The 17,858-nt window shown below is 38.9% G+C and overlaps 3 protein-coding genes across 7 annotated transcripts in view; 2 read left to right on the forward strand and 1 right to left on the reverse strand.

Annotated features, from left to right (window-relative positions):
- kdm7aa (lysine (K)-specific demethylase 7Aa) overlaps nt 1-5,513 on the forward strand; it is a 25,374-nt gene extending 19,861 nt beyond the window's left edge. The window contains exons 14-18 of the mRNA XM_079870199.1: nt 395-573; nt 945-1,024; nt 1,418-1,527; nt 1,606-1,910; nt 3,014-5,513. Coding sequence (XP_079726325.1) covers nt 395-573; nt 945-1,024; nt 1,418-1,527; nt 1,606-1,910; nt 3,014-3,102 — 763 coding nt within the window. The 3' untranslated portion in view covers nt 3,103-5,513. The remainder of the gene's footprint in view (nt 1-394; nt 574-944; nt 1,025-1,417; nt 1,528-1,605; nt 1,911-3,013) is intronic.
- Nucleotides 5,439-9,305, reverse strand: ndufb2 (NADH:ubiquinone oxidoreductase subunit B2). Of its 2 annotated transcripts, XM_079870201.1 has the most exons (4): nt 6,466-9,305; nt 5,874-6,018; nt 5,680-5,775; nt 5,439-5,565 (listed from the first exon to the last, which is right to left on the reverse strand). In XM_079870201.1, exons 1-3 carry the CDS (start codon nt 6,549-6,551, stop codon nt 5,701-5,703), a joined length of 306 nt encoding a protein of 101 aa, XP_079726327.1. In that variant the 5' UTR covers nt 6,552-9,305; the 3' UTR covers nt 5,439-5,565; nt 5,680-5,700. The 2 variants fall into 2 exon arrangements, with proteins under 2 accessions (XP_079726327.1, XP_079726326.1); XM_079870200.1 differs by having other exon boundaries at nt 5,439-5,775; nt 6,466-7,741.
- A 2,789-nt stretch (nt 9,306-12,094) lies between these two features.
- Nucleotides 12,095-17,858, forward strand: part of kmt2e (lysine (K)-specific methyltransferase 2E) — a 38,019-nt gene continuing 32,255 nt past the window's right edge. For all 4 annotated transcript variants that reach the window (XM_079870202.1, XM_079870203.1, XM_079870204.1 and 1 more), the window contains exon 1: nt 12,095-12,365. The gene's annotated coding sequence lies outside the window, so the exon portion shown is untranslated. The remainder of the gene's footprint in view (nt 12,366-17,858) is intronic.

A 17,858-nucleotide genomic window follows, 5' to 3' on the forward strand; every position in this document is an offset into this window, starting at 1 on the left:
GCGAGGCGTGAACCGTCCGACACGCAGCGGCATTAACCCTTACATAAACTACTGATCAAAAGTCAGGGGTCAAAAAAAAATTTTAAGAAGATATTAATACTTTTATTTAGCAAGGATTAACTAAATTGAAAAAGTGAAGTCAAGACTGAATCCTGAAAAAAAAAAAAAAAGATTGTGGTTTCCACAAAAATATTAAAATGTTTTCAAATGTTTTTTGTTGTTGAGCTGAGAGACTTGAATTTTTTTTTTTTTTTTTTTATATTTTAAACCCCCCACCTTTTGAATGGTAGTGTATATTTATTAATAACTTATAAATGTATATATGTTTTATTTATTAATGTAATATATTAATTTAATGAATAAAGTTTTCTGTTTTGGTCCTCCTTCCTCACAGGGAGAGGTTATCTATCAGTAATGTGACAGCCAAAGTCAATGGAGTGGAAATGTTGCAGTTCCATCAACACAGGATAAAATTGGAACGAATGCCAATGTGCCCACAAGAAGAAGTGAAAAAAGAAAAGCGAGAGGATGAATTTGGAGTACACTGCACCATCAAGAAGCCACTCAATCATGGTGAGTCCCCTGGAGCTGTAGAGGTTGTCACAGCTCAGCTTCTGCTATCCAGACTGACTATACACCTTATTTTGCAACGTGGATGTAAGCTATTACAGCTGCTAAAAGGAAATAACTAGAAGAATAACAAAGTGCAGTAAAGTGTGCTTAACAGTAAAATAATACTGATTTGTAATGTACTGACGTAATTACAAACACATAGTAAGAAATACCAGTTTACCTGAAGTTAAAAATAGCTCTTACTTTAAAAATGAGTTGGCTATAAGCTTGAAGCCAGTCTGTGAAAAGACAAAAGCATATTTTTTTTCTGTCATTATTGATTGATTAGCATGTATAAAGATATTTGTTTGACCAACATCTTATTTTGTCAGGTCTAACTGTGCAGGCAGAGTCGCCACGTGTAGCGTCTTCAGACAGTGACTCGGAGTCAGAGGCGGAGGATTGTGCCGAGGTACTGTTGATGTCGATTCAACTCTCCACGAGCTGAACACATTTTTTTGGTTAAATGGCTTAAAGGGGTCATGAATTGAGAAATCATATTTTCCTTGGCCTATTGACATATGAGGTCATTGTACTATTAAAATATCTTGTAAGTTTTCAGAACTCAAAAACAGCTTTTATTGAAACCAAGCTCCCAGAACGTGGCATGCCTAACAGTGTTTCAAAGAGAGGGTCCAAAACTGGATAGAATTTAGCCTATTACTCCTACATTAGCATGGGTTTTGATGTAAAAATATTGCTAGTATTATAAGTGGACCTCAAAGAACAATTTAAATGCAGTTCATGACCCCTTTTAAAACATGTTCTGCCATCTCATTCCTGTGTGTCACCCTTCTCTAAACAGAAACGCTCATCAGAGTCAGGGAGTTCTGAGGAAGAGGATGGAGCAAGCAAGAGAGACTCAGGGAGTTTTGTGGAGCATCTGAGCGCCCACCATAAGCAAGCGTTAAAACGGTATGAATGCCCTTCATTTCACACACCTGAGAAAACCGGCACAGTTTAAAAGCTAATTTAAGTCATTTTTCTCCACAGAGAACGTCCTACCTCACCGAGAACAGACAGTGCCATTCAGGGCATGCTGTCCATGGCGGGGCTGCTGTGTCAGCAGGCTTCAGAAGGGACCGATTGGTGGGGCAGTCAGGGTAACAGTAACAGCAACAGCAGCAGTGATATGTGGGACAGCAGTGAACCCTGTTCAGCGCCCCGCAGCCCGGAGGGAGAGGATGGGAGTCTCGGGGAGGAATATTCATATAGGGAGAGCTCACTTTCTCCTCCACTCCACCCCTCCAAAAGACATGCGCCCAACCCCACGCCCATCAGCAACCAGGCCACTAAAGGTGAGCACTTTCTTACACTAAAAGAAATAATAGTAGTATTATTTTTGCCAAATTAGGTCATGTGGTGCAACCAACATGCAGAAAAAAAAAAAAAAAAATAGAGAGAGAGAGAGACAGAGAACCCATGCTGAGCCTCATGACTGTTCTTCCATAAGTAGTCAGTAATTTGACCTTTTTATGACAAGGCAAGGTAAAATGTCATGTGGTGTAATCATATTTATGAGTTAATTTGTTGATATTTGTACATAAAATAAACACATGAATCAATTTTGAAAATAAGCTAAAACTACATACTACAAACTATGAATGAAAATGTAGAAAATTTGTATATGTAAAAAGAATTTTGCTTGTTATAAATATATTTTTCCTTAAATTTGTAAATAAAAAATTTGAAAAATGTATTTGTTACAACTTATGTAAAACTTTTTTTTTTTAATTGTTAACTTTTTTTTTTCTTGAAAAATATGTAAATGAGTTTGAAAATTTATTTTAAAATGTTTTACCTTGAAAAATATGTAAAATACTTTTTTGTTTTTTAAAAATTATATTTGTTAAAACTGCTTTTTCCTGGAAAAATATGTAAATGGAAATTTTGAAAATTGATTTGTTAAAACTACTTTTTTTTTACCTTAAATTTTGTAAATTGAATAGTTTGAAAATACATAATTTACCTTTAAAATATGTAAACGATTTTTTTTTTTTTTTTGAGAATTATTTGTTAAAACCATTTATTTTTCTTGCATGTGTAAATTGAAAATTATATTAACTTTTTTTTTGCCTTAAACCAAAAATAAAATAGTGAAAATATTTGTTCACACATTTATTCAGGTTACATGACATGACATTTTTAGAGTGATTCAATTTGTCAAAACCTTTCTTGAACATGGTATAAAGTGTATTATACTACATTTTTAAAGGATTTTGTTTATGTATTTTTCCTGTCATTGACCCTCTTATGTCGTTTACCCATAAAACCCATGTGGGAGATCACTCCAAAAATGTGTATTTTTGGGGTAACAATTATGTTTGCAACAATTGTACTTTAAAGAACATGCTAAACTTTTTGTATCGACTAATGTCATGTTTTTGTGGTTGTATTGCAGGAAAGCGTCCCAAGAAAGGAGAGGCGACAGCTAAACAGAGGCTTGGGAAGATATTGAAAATGAGTCGCCATAAAGGCTTATTCCTGTAGCATGACGGAGGAAAGAATAAGACTATGTGTAATAAATCAACACAGCTGCTTTTCTTTATACGCTGGGATTATCATCACACACACATACACACACGCGCACACAGTTCTCTTACTCACTGTGCATGTTTAGGTGACAGGGTATGTTTAATGGCTCACCTTTTCCACCAATCGCACGAAATACACAACAAATTATCCATCAACGCAGGGAAACTGCTTTACCTTGGACAACATTTAAACATTATCAGCCAAAAGTTTCAAGAGGAAGCACAGAATTGGTCGGATGCCAGAGAGCAGCGCGTGTTCCTACAGGCTAATGTGTATCACGGGCTGAGGCCTCTCCTCTCCCCCACCCTACCTCTTCTCACATCTGTAGCATGAGTGTCCAGGCGCTCGCACACACTGGGACTGTTCCATTGATCCTCGGATTCCCCTCAAGTCATTATCAATCTGCCTATTTCTCTCTCCTTTTGATTGTCTCAGGCTGGAGTATGAGCTTTTGAAATGGTGCTGATCGTTTATAAACCCTTTCCCAACCCCCTCTGCCCCTTTAAGCAATAATTGTACAGCAGTGAGTGATGTATTGATGATTTAGTGGGCCGCACTTTTAGGATGCGCAGGAAGTCCTCTCATGGTGGGAACCATCAAATGAACTCAAAGAGTGGCAAAGATACAACTATATGACTTTCCCTTGATTTGACAGTGTTAATTCTTTTTATTGGTTTTAAATAAGTGAATTAAATTAATATTGTTTTTTTTGTTTTTTTGTACCTTAGTTTGTAAAAAAAATTTTTTAAAAAAGACAAATGCACATACAGCAGAAGGCTGTGTTTGCAATCCTTGTATTGCAAGTGCATCTGATTGAGTCAAGCTTTTTGGTTCGGGGATTTTTTTTTTTTTTTTTTTTTTAAATATCCCGAAAGGTAGTGAAACTCGAAATAGTCATTTTACACTGGCAAAATTGAGAAAATCGTACATGTATAAGGTATTGTCACACATTTATTCGCCTCTGTCACAACCCAGTGGCCGCATAGAGGTACTGCATCCTGGAGCGCTGCCCCTGAAATACTGTATGTGATGTAGTTTGCGAGGACTAAATATGCTTGTCACGTGATTGACAATGATCTTTAGCTCATTCTGCATAATTTATGTTCTATTTGGTTTGTTTTAAAATGTTTTTTTTTTTTTTTGACTGGATAATTTATTTATTAATTTCAAGGATCTAAGGTTTTATATTGCATTCTGAGTTTCCCGTTTTTTCTTCGCATTGAATAGTTCTGTAAATACGAGTATAATTTCGAATGTTACCAATTCAAGAGGAACGAGCTTTTGTTTAGGTTCAGCTTTATGGGTTTTGTAGTTAACACATTTAATGCTACTTTTTAAAATAATAATAATTTGAATGACTTGTTAAATTTACCTCTGAAATGTTAGCGCAAGTTGACTTTGTTTGAATATTGTTGCTTTATGTTGTCTTTGCGACCTGTTGAAGCGGGAAAAAAGAATTTCAGCGGGAAAAAAAAAAAAAAATGGTGGTGCTTGTGTGAATTTCTTAGAGAGGCTATGAAACGTTTTCTCAGGGAACATCAAACAGGTGACATCTTTGAATTCATCACCAGCACCGTCATATTAATCTCGTTTTGTACTCGTTCCCACAAACTTGCCAACAAATGTATATATATTCCCATTTATTTTGTGTCTGGTAAATGTAAAACCCAGATTCCGAACAAAATTGTGTTCCACTGTAAAGTATATAAAATGGGTTTGTAAGACTGTGAGGATAGATCAGCACCAACAGATTTTGATCAGTCTGTTGGTTCAGAAAGCAAATGCACTATTTTGGATCTACGTGACTTGAGTCGGATAACCGCTAAAACTCAGGCTTTGTTACGGTTTTGAGTTTTGCTCACCCGCAAGTGTTTTATGATAAAATGTTCCTCCGTTCCCACTCAATAACCTTCACGTAGACAGACACCCTTTGAAAATGGCAGCATTCTGAGGAAAAACAGCTCATATCCTTCATATTTGATCAATCGAGCTGTTCTTCACACAGGTTTCCATTGCTTTGACGCATTAATTGTACAGTATTTATTAAGCTCTTGCATTAATTTCCATACTCAACTGTGGTATAGACTTAATGTCACTGTGTTTTCAAATGCTGTGTTCTGTTCCTTCTCTTCAATAGTTCTCTTTGAAAAAGTTTTGGATGTGATGGACTTTCTCCAATGCAATGTATATATAAGATGAGGGAAATGTTTTGTAGATCACACTGTTTTCCCCTTCCCTTTACCAAGTGTTAAGTGATAAAACACTGTTCTATTGACAAACTCAAGAGTCGATGGTTTTTATTTATTTAATCCTTTCTTTTATAATGCAACTTTTACAATTAGACTTGATAATAAGTCCATACACATAACAGGAACTTTCAGTTTCCTCTACAGAAAATGTGCGGGTTTGCGATCACACCTGCAAATGCAAAGTGGAGAAGACAAAAATCAGTCATGTGTGATGTGGCAACACACCAGGTAAGAAATAAGCTATTTCCTCTGCATGTAAATGACTTGAATTCATATTGTGTACATTGGGGTGTTGAGGGCAAGTCTACTCTTCATCATCAGGTGGGATTCCCAGCTCCTCATCGGTCCATGCTGAAGTGTCCGGCCATGGGAAATGACCCTAAAGAGACATTTTAGTTAAGTGGCTGGTGGTCTGTTTATTATGCCTAAGAACAGAGGCATTTCATCTCATCATGTGCTGATGCAGTTTCCGCTCACCAGGATGGCGTCCGAGTCGTGCCAGGTGTGCCACAGGATCCAGAACCACATGGCCCCGCTGAGCAGCTCTGCCTGGAACTTCTGGTTCTTGGTGATCTGAGGAGGTTGTCTGTACTGGGGTTCAATGTGAGGGCCGCCTCCTGCCCTAAAACACACAGAAACATCTACAGTTAAGTATAGAACTAAATGTAATGGCTAGTGGTACTCATGCCAACCACAGTATTACAAACAATGATGCATATATATATATATATATAGATAGATAGATAGATAGATAGATAGATAGTAGTTTTGAGAAATGTAGGTTATCACAGTGTTTTTGGCCTTGTACCTTGAAGTACCATGGTTAACAGTATAGTATATAAAAATGTGAATCATTCACCGCCATGGTATTACCATTTGATACTGTCACTGTACCATGGTACGATCTGAGTACCTACTTTTATTTAAGGCTATCCTTTTATATCCAGATTCCAGCTAAATTACTGCCGTTATTCCGTTTCTAAAGTATCGTTTAGATTGTCCATGACACAAAATACAGACCGTACTGGAGCATGTTTAGCCAGTTAGCCTTCGGATCATAAACACTCACTTTCTGAGGGTCATCTGCTGAGGTCCACGCCTGAAGAGCTGCAGGCCGCTTCGGAGGACACCCGCCGTCCTCCCGAGAGAAGACATGCTTATGTCTGTGCCAGCACTCTGTGTTTTTACAACGGGTATTAATCGAAATGACTGCAGTGATCAGACGGAGAAATGTCACCTTTACAGCGGCTGTTTCGTGTTTCTTTGACCTGCTAATAACGAGCGCTGTGATTGGTCACTTAAAAGAAGGCGTTTTAATGCTATTCACTGTCTATATGCTAGAGGGCGCCAGATACCCACTGAGAAAAGATCGTATAAATATCGATCACAATATTCATGCGTCTTTGGTAAAAGATTAAATTAAAAAAAAAAACACTGTATAAAACATGAGTGTCATGATGATTACAGAAATGAACGAAAATATATATTTTTTTTCTGTCAATAATTTAAATATATCTACTTCGTTGGGTCATTTATTTATGGGCCTACATTTATTACACTGAAAAACTACATTTTATTATTATATTTTTCCTTTCCATTTTGTTAGATTCTGTAATTGGCAAAGTTTGTAATCTATAAATAAGAGAGACTCTGCTTCTTGAGTAGCCCCCCTTTTTTATAATTTATTTAATGGGAAATACAGACAAAGGTTCAGATTTTATTATTGCATGCATTTAAAGAAACATTAATTCAGTCTCTGAAAATAGGACAAAGGAGAAAAGTGATACTTATCTGTGAAATTGTACTTTATTGGCACAAACAGTAATAAAAATAAACAATTATTATTTTCTGACTTGATAGACTATCCTTCTGTGGTTTTCAACACCAAGGCCGTCTATTGTCCAAGGCTGTGTTTCCCAAAAGTATCGTAAAGCCTAAATATATTGTAGAGCTATTGCCACAGACATTATTTTTCTTAATAATAATAAAGTAGCCTGTAGATAAGAAAATAAGCATCAATCTAGTAAATGTTCATCTTGAAACAGAACTAACAATAAAAGCATTTTGTTAACTTTATAAAAATCACAGCAAAAAGACATGTGTACCACAACCTGAAGGTGAGCATTTATACTAAAGGACCTTTTACTTGATACAAAAAGTATGAACTATCAATTAGACCGCAGATGGCATGTAGAAGATTGTGTACAAATGATTTTTTAAAGCAAAGTTTGGATCATGTCAATCATTTAGATGCCTTAGAAATGCATCGTATTAAATGATACAAATGGCTTTATAGGGTTAATTAAGTTTGGTTATTTCAATATAACTTTTTAATTATTTAAGTCATCTGCAACACTTTATTTTAATGTGCCCTTGTTACATGTACATGCCCACGTTACACGTATTTACTGTAGTAATAACTATAAATTACGCATAATTACATGCAACTATCCCGACCCCTAACCCTATAGTAAATACATGTAGTTCATTATTATTACTCAGTACTTAAATATATAATTCCACTGTAACACGGACACCTTAAAGACCCCTTGGGACCCGGACCCCTGATTGAAAATGGTTACCAACCATCATAATTAAATTTCATTTTAAAGCTGCGAGATGTTTTGGCAAGTTCAGTCCTGGAAGAAGTATCAGTTTCTAAGACATAGTTTACAGTATGTTGTGTTGGTAGTATATACTTATTACACATTATTTTAATCAATTTCATCCCTCATGTATTAGACAAAAATAATAGTAGGTTAAAAATAATGCAACTAACGAAATTGCATGGCGATTTGGGCTTTACTTTCTTGAGGGAGCCAATACACAAAAACATCTACACACTAAGCAGTACAGAAGAAAATGCTCAAATACGCCATTTACTAATCATGATCATCCACAGACTAGAGCAGAGGAGGCGTGGGATCATCGACAACATGGCGGCTATGGAAACACAATCAATGAAAAGAGCGAGCAGCTCAAAGCCACGACGTTACCAAACATCAATCTTAACGAGCGCAAGAAACAGATTACTCATGCAGTCATTATGGCATCGCACACCAACGATGTGAAACCTCGGCCGGGATGTTTTCTGCATTCGTTTCCTGACTCGAGTACAGTGTACAGCACCGAAACAGGAAATGCGCGCTCCCGCAGCTCAATTCTTTTGTTGCAGCTGCAGCTCAGATGCGTCCGTTATTATGACGTAACAGACGATGGCCTGACTTCTGATCAAGTAGTCATAGCGGCAGGCGTGCTTACCCTTTAGAGTCGCGGAAATTCCCCCAAAAACACATAGGCTTGGATATAAACATCAATATCTACATAGGCCTTTGAGAAGTTAATTTAGATCGAGAACGTACTTTGTCACATCATGCTGCAAGGGACCACGTAATTACGTCATGACGCAAAAGAAAGAATCACTGAATCGGTTATGATAGATTCTTTAAAACGAACCGCCGAACGCCCAAATCAGCTAACGTTAACGTTACTTTCCAATATTCCGGTGTTTGCGACGATAAATGCCCATTAACAGGTTTTATTAGTCAGCGTTTATTTTAAAACACACGACTGATGACGTACACTTAAGGAGCTCAATCTGCTTTTCGGCAATGATATTTTCTGGAAGGACCGTCCGTGACCCCGCCCAGTGTGGGCTTTGTGCAGTGCTGCGAGCGAGCGAGCGAGGACGCCATCTTCTTGCGATTTTGTGACGAGAAACGAACGAGTAATGTTTATTGCCAACTCCGTGGAAGGGCTCTTCTATAACGCCGTGTTTCAGAGATCCATTGAAATCTAAGTAAATCAAATGGTTGATGAGATTTGGAGTCAATGGCACCCTACTGTCGTCCACAAACACGGACGGATCTCCGGGCGCGCCGCTCTCCCCTCGCAGCTCAGTGCCCGCCCACTTACGGAATTCAGATGATGTCATCGGTAGCCAATCAACGCCGAGAAAACAGAACAATGAGCGTATTATTGGTCAAGGGCAATGTCATTCATTCTATTCAGGGAGGGGGAAGAGCGGAGAAAATCGCCATTTTGAAAGCGTAACAAAATGAACGATATCGACACTGAAATAATACTCTAGCTCCAGAATTGGTTGAATGCAGCCCGTCTTAACATCCACCTATAATCTCAATGTCCTTGAAAGTTAAAACCTGACGATGATTTGACTGGCGTAGGCAATCCTGTACAATATAACAGCTCGATTTAACTATCTCTTTAGTTTCGTTTTCCTTTAACAGTGCATATTCGATGCACTGTACTCGCGTCACATCGCAGTTTTTAAGCTTTGTCTCGCTGTTTCTCCACTCTGTGTAGCATAGCTCTTCAACTGCAAGTGGTTGGTTTTATAGCACAGACTGCGCATGCGCAGGAGGATGCGGTTTAGATCCAGTTTAGCATGGGGGAGGGTGTTTGTTTGTAGGGTGAGCTGCTCGGATGAAGCTGTCTGATCGAAGAAGAGCAACATTTGGAAACTCCTTCAACAATATGACATTAGTTTTCGACAAAATGATGCAGGTCAACAATTGTATTAAATGTCCAATATGTGTGTTATATCTCAACATGAACTTGAGAGACTGTTGGCTTGAAAGGATTTAACTAAATGGAAAAAAATCAGAGAAGAAAAAAAAAAAAAAGAGTAGGTCTGTCATGTCCGCAGCCAACGGAAATATTGCCGTTTCATTAGTCTTCTGCAGATGTTTGTGTTTATACTCGTGGTCATCTCACTCCAGTTACCTTGAGCAGAATAAAAAAGAAAACACTGCACTTGTTTAAAGGGTTACATAACAGATTTGCAGCCATTTACTGTTTCGGGCCCCACAAGTAGGTGTTCGTATTCAACCATAGTAGGCAATGACTTGCGTAGGATGCCTCCTGCTTTGTTTTCACCGCATTCTTAAAGCTCTTTTTATTATTTCATAAATGTTTTGACATTTGGATAGGATATAATGGGGGTGGGGATTCCATAAAAAAGGAAACACGTGTAGGGAAAGGGTTGACGATTAGACTTCCACATCAGGAACCCAAGAAAAGATTACCACCTACACGCAGATACAGATTGTTTTATCAGACATGCTAGGAAAAAGATTGAAACCATTTTACCAAACATTTATTTGTAATGGTAGACAGTAGCTATTTTGTAAATGTATATGTCTAAATATAAATTCAAAAGCAAAACGTGTGGAAAAAAATATTGGGTGTGGAAATAAGCCAATAAGTGCTCCCAGGGCCGTAGCTAGGGTTGTTGCTGTAGGTCCCCCTTGGTTGAAAATGCGGGGACCCCCAAACCCTGTGGGCCCATAGAATCGTCTCCACCTTTCACCCCTCTAACAATGGCCCTGAGTGCTCCTCTGCTGCAATCTACTGGTTATAGTGGTAATTCATGTCTTTTTTGTTTGCCACCAAGTGTTAAGTTTTCCTACATCTTGAAACTTTTAGTTTTACAAATGGGGACAGTCTTTGAAAGATGAACAAATAATGTTTTTGGTCATCACATTTGAAAATAACATTTAAATTGGATAATATTTAGAGCTTTGAAGTGCTGGAAAAAGTTTAAAGATCTTGAAAAGTGCTTGAATTTCACTTTCAAAAGGTTGTACGAACCCTGAAATGAATAAGCCCTACGCCCTAGTGATCTTCCTCTGAATCCACAATTTCACGACGCACATCGAGGTTGCATATTGGCATGCACCCTTCTGAAACCTTAATTGACAAATGGGACACCCAAATGACACGTGCATGCAGTGGCCATTGTAAGTCCACAAGACTGCAAGTGCACAAGAAGTGTGCCATTTGGGACAGGGGCTAAACCTGTTCTGAGCTTGCGCTGCCTATTATTGGTAACAGTTGATAAACGGTCCGCACTATGCTGCCCAAACGAGTAGCGTGGTTTCGTTACACTTTTGTTTGGGGGGCCATGGCCCGCGAATGCTCCCAGTTGGCGCTGGCCATTATGGATGCCAGAAGGCAGGGAATTAATTTAGTGCAATGCTCACAGTGCATGGGTATTCTGTAGTGGCTAGTTGTTTATTGAACATCGGTTATACACCCATTATTTAGGGTCCATTGGGGGATTGATGGCTTTTCTAAAATTGTGCACTATATAAGGGTATAGTTGTCAATTTCAGACATGACCTTTGTTTTTTCGGTTTATTAAGTGTATTAAAGACACCATGAAATCCAAATAGACAAATTTATGGAATATTGCCATTTATAATATAAGTTATTTATCTGTGACTGTGTCATTATTTAAAAAAGGTGCGCCCTCGTGATCAATTCCTAATGTACACAATCAAGTACCAACATTTTTTCTTGTTTGAGAAGCCATTTCACTCGGATATATCACAACAGGGAAGAAAATGTAAACTTTCTTAATATTAGTAACCCACTAATCTTAATCGCAATATTTGTATCCATTAATGTTTCCCTTCTTTAGGCATGCATCTCGCTAGGCCAAGCCTTTAAGGCTGAATTCTCCACGGCGGGCTACAGCACTCCTATGTTTGGACTGTATGATAAGAATGCGCGCTCCCATTTGTCGTGGATGAACTCTCTCCTGCACGCGCCCCTGAGGTTCTGCTCTGGGAAACCCCGCGGAATGAAGGGGCGGCGCGCTCAGTGACAGAGAGCCGGGCGGGGGCGCGCGGGGGGAGGCGGAGTCACGGCACTTCTGCCAGGGCCGCCATTTTTGCACAGGGAAAAGAGACAGGATAGAAGGGATCCAGTTTCTAACTGTCGGCATAGATATGGACAAAAATATTAGGTTTTAACAGACTCAAGCTGTACATTTGGATTAGAGCACCACAAGGCGAAATACAAGAGCTACACAGCGCGATTTGTAAAGCTTTGTTACACATCCGCAGTGGAGAGCGAAGTATTGTTTTGGTTGTGGTAGATCAGGCGGCGGGGTCTCACCCGAGTCCCCCGTGTCTTTATTCACAGTTATTACAGTGGACATCAACGGTAAGTACCTGCTGAATTCCTACCACTATCTGTTTGTTTATTGGAGAGGGTTGTTTGATGCCAGTGGCTAACAGACTTGCTTGAAGAGGGTCCATCCTTGTGTAGATGCTGAAACTGAGGCTTGTATTATTAGTTTACCTCAAAATGAGTTGCAATTGCAACACTGCTGTGCATTTGTCAGCCCTCCTTTTGATGTATAAATCCCACCTGGCTTGTTGTAAAGAGGGCAATCCGAGCAGTAGGTGCGTGTATGACTTAATTTAGCAGCTAAAGTGGCTAGCTAGCTCACACCCACATTTAATGCTTCACAAAAGGAAAGGTCTTGAATTATAACGCTGTTTTATTAAGTTAACAACTAGTAAAAGCTGCACACAACAGTAGCGGAAACTCGTCGTTTCTCTTGCGTTGTTGTAAAGCTGCGAGCTACACCAGTAGTCACTGGAGAAATGCTAGCAAGTTAGCCAACCAAGAAAGAAACAGATCAAGACTCAGTATAATCTCTTTACATGGCTGGGATGTGCAACAAAAACTGCTTGGAGTGGTTTAATTGAGGGAGAAGTCGTGGTCACGTCCCACGATATGTATTCCCGCCACTTATCTTCAAACTTTATGCTCATTTGCACGTTTACGATTGTTTACACGTGTTTTAGATGTGTATTTTATAGAAGGAGAGGTGTGAAATGATTAAAATGGCACGTTGTGCTCTGACAGAGCCTGCAACAACAGGGCTTTTGTTTACACCTTTCAACTCCAGTTACCCATTCACTAACTAGGTCCACTCTTACCCCATTACCCAGCCCAGAGATATACACTTTAAAGCCTAGTGATTGATATCATGTATTAAGTATTATGACCCTCTACAATACGTTGGTGTGGGTTTTAAGCTGTTGTTTCTTGGATTTGCGTTAATCGTTGCTCGGAATATGGCGTGGTACTACTTAGCACAATAATGTGTTGATTTAGCAAAGAGGGCATAAAGTGAGCGCTTATTTAGTGGCTGTCTGATGTGTTTTGTGTGCTGAGAATGAGTGCTGCAGCCGTGGGGGAGGGGGTTCGGGCTCGGTTCATGTAGTTAAATCTGCTTTAGCTTCTCTTCAAAGTGGACCAGAGCCGCGCTGCTTTACAAGCGAACTGCGCAGTTGTGCCAATTATAGTGAACAAACGGTCACTCGACGCGCTTTTAGGTTGAGAAAGATTTGGTTTGATATTTATTGTTGGAAATTTGATTTATACGTCTGTGTAATGATATTAAGACGCTCGAGCGTTTCATATCAATGCGCATTAGCATAGCAAGCTAAACAGTTAGCTTCACCGATTAGCTTTTCGCGAGGATGTTGAATTAGTCGACCCGATGCGATTAGTTCTGCTTTATAGACTTTTCTGACAGATTATTTGGTTTTTTAAACGCCAAACGAAGTCGTTAAAACGCTCTTTCCCTCTCAGAAAACCGTGTGTATTGTGAGGTAATTTGAGGTTGGCTAGTTGTCGTCGGTCACAATCGCTAGCTACGCAGAAACGACGCAAACACTTTGTTCCAGCACAAACACAGCGCATTTGACAAATAGATACTTAAGCATATGTGAAAAGATGGGTTTCTTGTTATCTTGGCCGTTTTCTGTCAAATATCAGCGAGTCTTCGAGCGCAGTATTTCCTCTCAGGTGCTTAGTGAAAATGGCGGATGAGTTGATGTTGTGGTAATGAAAGCCTCCACACCCCTAGATCAACTCTCACACACTGCAGCGCCAACACACTCACCCACAGGCAAGTGCACAACACACACCAGAGAAAATACAGTGCTGCTGTGTTTCACCAAATATGATTATAGTCTGCGTCCATTGCGTTCACTAAACGTTTAGCACATAAATTGAACTATACCAGTAAGATAGACATGCAACCTTGTTGCTAAACTTGGATTAGCATCATGAATGAACACACAACACTCAAATCTCAATCTCATCTCATTCATATAATAAACGATAAGCAACAATCTGTCATTTCACCCTTTTACGTTATCTCAAAGGGTTATATGATCATTTGTGTCTCCTTAAAGATAAAGTGTACTAAACGAGAGATATTGGCAAGATGTCACACCATAGTTAAAAGAATGAACAACATGCAGCTCTTTGTGGAAGGAACAGAGGAATATGGGATTTATTACCCACACTCATCTTTGTGTTTTTCATAGTAGCTCAAACTCTGTCACCAAACAGCTAATCTTGTTCTTGTTTTAGGCTACATCAATGCATTCTAGGGCTGGGCGGTATGATGAAATATATATTGTTGCTTCAGTATAAAGCATCAATTGATATATTGCGGTATGTAAATAAAGTACACAGTGTAGGACTGCTTAGTTTTTAATTGCTTACAGTGGTAAAGAAACATGAATTAATGGAAAAAATGCCTCTCTCAGTTCTGTTTCACGGTTTATTGCGCTTGAACATTCGAATACACTAGGGGTTGTGCACGCATAGTTAAATACGAATATTCGATCAGTAATAATTATTAAAAAAATAAAAATGCAATTCTAGTTTTGCTACATGTTGCTTTTCTGGCTGTGAATCCTTTCTGAAACGTGCCATTCTTAAGCATGCCAACAAAAACTCTGTTTAACTTTTAACTGAATGCATTGGGTGGCACTGTGAAGCATTTAAACAAGTTGATTGTATTTGATGACAGAATGTCTGCACCAAGGCACCGCTAAGTTTGGAATTACTTTGATCAAAATTGTATTACTTTTGATCAAATGAATCAACATGTCGTGTGCAAACATAGTCAGGTGAAACTGAGTTATTATAATTACCTCCACAATGAGAAATCGCATGAAATCCAAACACTCGACCAATCGTTATGGACCAGTCGAATGAGGAAAGACAGCTGTCCATCACTGCATTCACGACTATCAACTTAGGCTATCTGACAGCAAAATTATCTCGAGACATATGCTTCCTTTAAGTTTTGTCAAAGGGAGATGGGTTTAAGAACAGAAAGCACAAAGCATTAAAAGAAGCTTCGCTAAGCTCACTGTTATCTTTGTGTCCCTGCAACGTCTGTGTCAGAAGAGCGTGTTTTCTCTGCAGCCGGCCTTCTTGTTAATCAGATTCACAAGCCAACTTTCACCCAAGCATGTGGATATTCTTGTTTTTCTCAACGTCAAACATGTGAAACAATACAAACACAATAACCATATGCTAACTCAAGTGTGCATGTTCTGTACCGTAATTTAGCGTTTTTAATTAATTTGCTTTGTTTGAGCTTAATTGCTTTTGTTCGGTTTTTTTTTTATTTTATTTTTTACACACATTGTATAATGAAAACCTCTAGAGATAAATCTAAGTTTGTTCTGTATAATCATAAGCTTGTTCAGAAATGGTGACAAAAACACAATGATTAAAAAAGTCTTTCTCGTCAAACTTCATTTAAATAAATGAATATTCAAATATTAAAATTATGAGCCCAAAAAAATTCAAATACAATATTTAAAAAAAAAAAAGCCCATCCCTAGAATACACACATTATGTCAAAATGTTTGGCATGGCAGATATTCACGTAAACCGTGTTGTTGATAAGAATTGTTTCTTAAGAATTATTGTATATTTAATTAATAAAATGAAGACCGTGTATAGACCTATTGTAACCTAACCCTAACCTTAAAACAGTTTTTCATTTGTCTTATTGTTTGTTCTTTGCATCTTTGTTCTTATGTTTACTCGCGAAGATATGTCAAAAATAACTAGGCCTATATTGTGATGTATTGTTATCGTGACAATCTCACAGATTGTGAAATAAGATTTTGGTCATACCGCCCACATCAAATACATTCTTTTGATTAGTTTACCTAACTGGAAAATTCATGTCTATAAAAGGTTTGTGTTGTACCAGGAACCTAGATGTGTGCATTGCCTCACCTAAAGAATAGACAGGAAACGAGATGTTGCTTAAGCTCACGCACAACCATCTGCATCTGAAAACTACTCGGCAATAACCGTTTTGGTTCAATAACCGCACTGAGCACTATGACTTTTATTTGAGAGTGCCGTTAAGTTTACTGCAGTATTGAAAAGAGCACAGCCCACACGGCTGTGTCATATTTCTCTCATGATTACTGCTCCCTCCCTCTGGTCAGCGGGGAGTTTACAGGTCCAGAAGAATGTGGTTATTCATCAGAGCGGTTTGATGGGGTAAACACGGGCCCTAATGCGTAATGAATAGACGATGATGCTGCAAAAAGGTGATCTTGATCTTGGATGGGAAGCAGGCGAGTGACTGTTCATGCGTGAACTGATTGCACATCATCGGGGGGCCTTCAGTTATCCATCGGGTCGAGCCATCACGCCGTATTTGGATGCTGATGTTTGTGTTTTATCGCTCTTAATGTGCCTAGTGTTTTCGATTGTTTCTCCTTTGACATTGACAAAGACCTCCCCTCTCGAGCTCTCCTTTCGCCTCACATCCACTGGTCGTGGCAGATGCATGACTTTTTGGAAAGTTTGCTGGGGTCAACTGATATAACTGTGTGTGTGCGCACCGCTAAAGGCCTCATCCTGCATAGCATACGTTACGTTAACATTGTAAATGTTTTCATCAATAGAAATCACTCACTTGGTGTCTTTAACCACAGAGCTGTTCCCATAACTTTTGGCACTACGGTAGTGTTTGGAAAGGCTTCCCGTAATAAAAACCAAGGCGTTGTTCCAACAGCTTTTTAAAATGCCAATTTCTTTGTATTTTATGTAGGCAGCCAATGATATGTGCGTGTTTTTTCTTTTCTTAGCCGCACTGTGAGTCCGGCCTCTGTGGTGCAAACTTTGGCAGCCACGGCCGAGATGGAGATCTGACATATTTGCCCAACACATGCTTCGGACCCTTTTTCCTCACGACACCATATTAGGCTGAGCTTCAAGATGGTCACAAAGACATGAACGGATTTTTGTCGTTTCTGATGGCATAAATGCTGATTTGCTACATGAAAACTTTTATTTTTTACATCTATGGCTCCTGTTTTGCATGGAATAGCTTGCGTCTGTGCTTGCATGCAGATAACGAGAGGAGCAGACCGTGTACATTGCAGGCTGTGGCTTTCTGACAGGCGTTTCCTGTAGGTGGAGGTCCAATCATTGGCATGTATTGGTGTGACATCACAGTGAGGCTGTGCAGCTGTACGAAGAGGATGGAACATCAGCCTACGCACATCAACACACAGCTCACAACTCAGACAGCGATGCTAGAGAGAAGTGATCCACGCGGAGAACGGAGCAGAAGCACGCTTAGCTGCACAAAACTGGTTTGTTTTTAATGATAAATGTAGTGCTGATCAACCACGCTGTTGTCGCATTCGACGGAAGCACAGTGGATGAACTTGAACACTTGACTTGATCTTATGTTTTACGTAACCTGTCATTTTTAAGGTCATTGCACCCTGGGCACGCATTGAAAAGTGAAGGTTGTGATGACTGACAACAAGTGAAGTCTTGTATTACATTTTGACATAATAA

Source organism: Squalius cephalus, assembly GCF_949319135.1.
Source record: "Squalius cephalus genome assembly, chromosome: 4".
In the NCBI taxonomy this organism is placed as follows: domain Eukaryota; kingdom Metazoa; phylum Chordata; class Actinopteri; order Cypriniformes; family Leuciscidae; genus Squalius; species Squalius cephalus.

Coding starts and splice junctions, on each gene's coding strand:
- ndufb2 (XM_079870201.1), bottom strand. CDS start 6,551: ATGTCTTCTCTCGGGAGGACGGCGGGTGTCCTCCGAAGCGGCCTGCAG. Junction 6,019..6,465: donor CAGCAGATGACCCTCAGAAA/GTGAGTGTTTAT, acceptor TGTGTGTTTTAG/GGCAGGAGGCGGCCCTCACA. Junction 5,776..5,873: donor ACGACTCGGACGCCATCCTG/GTGAGCGGAAAC, acceptor ATGTCTCTTTAG/GGTCATTTCCCATGGCCGGA.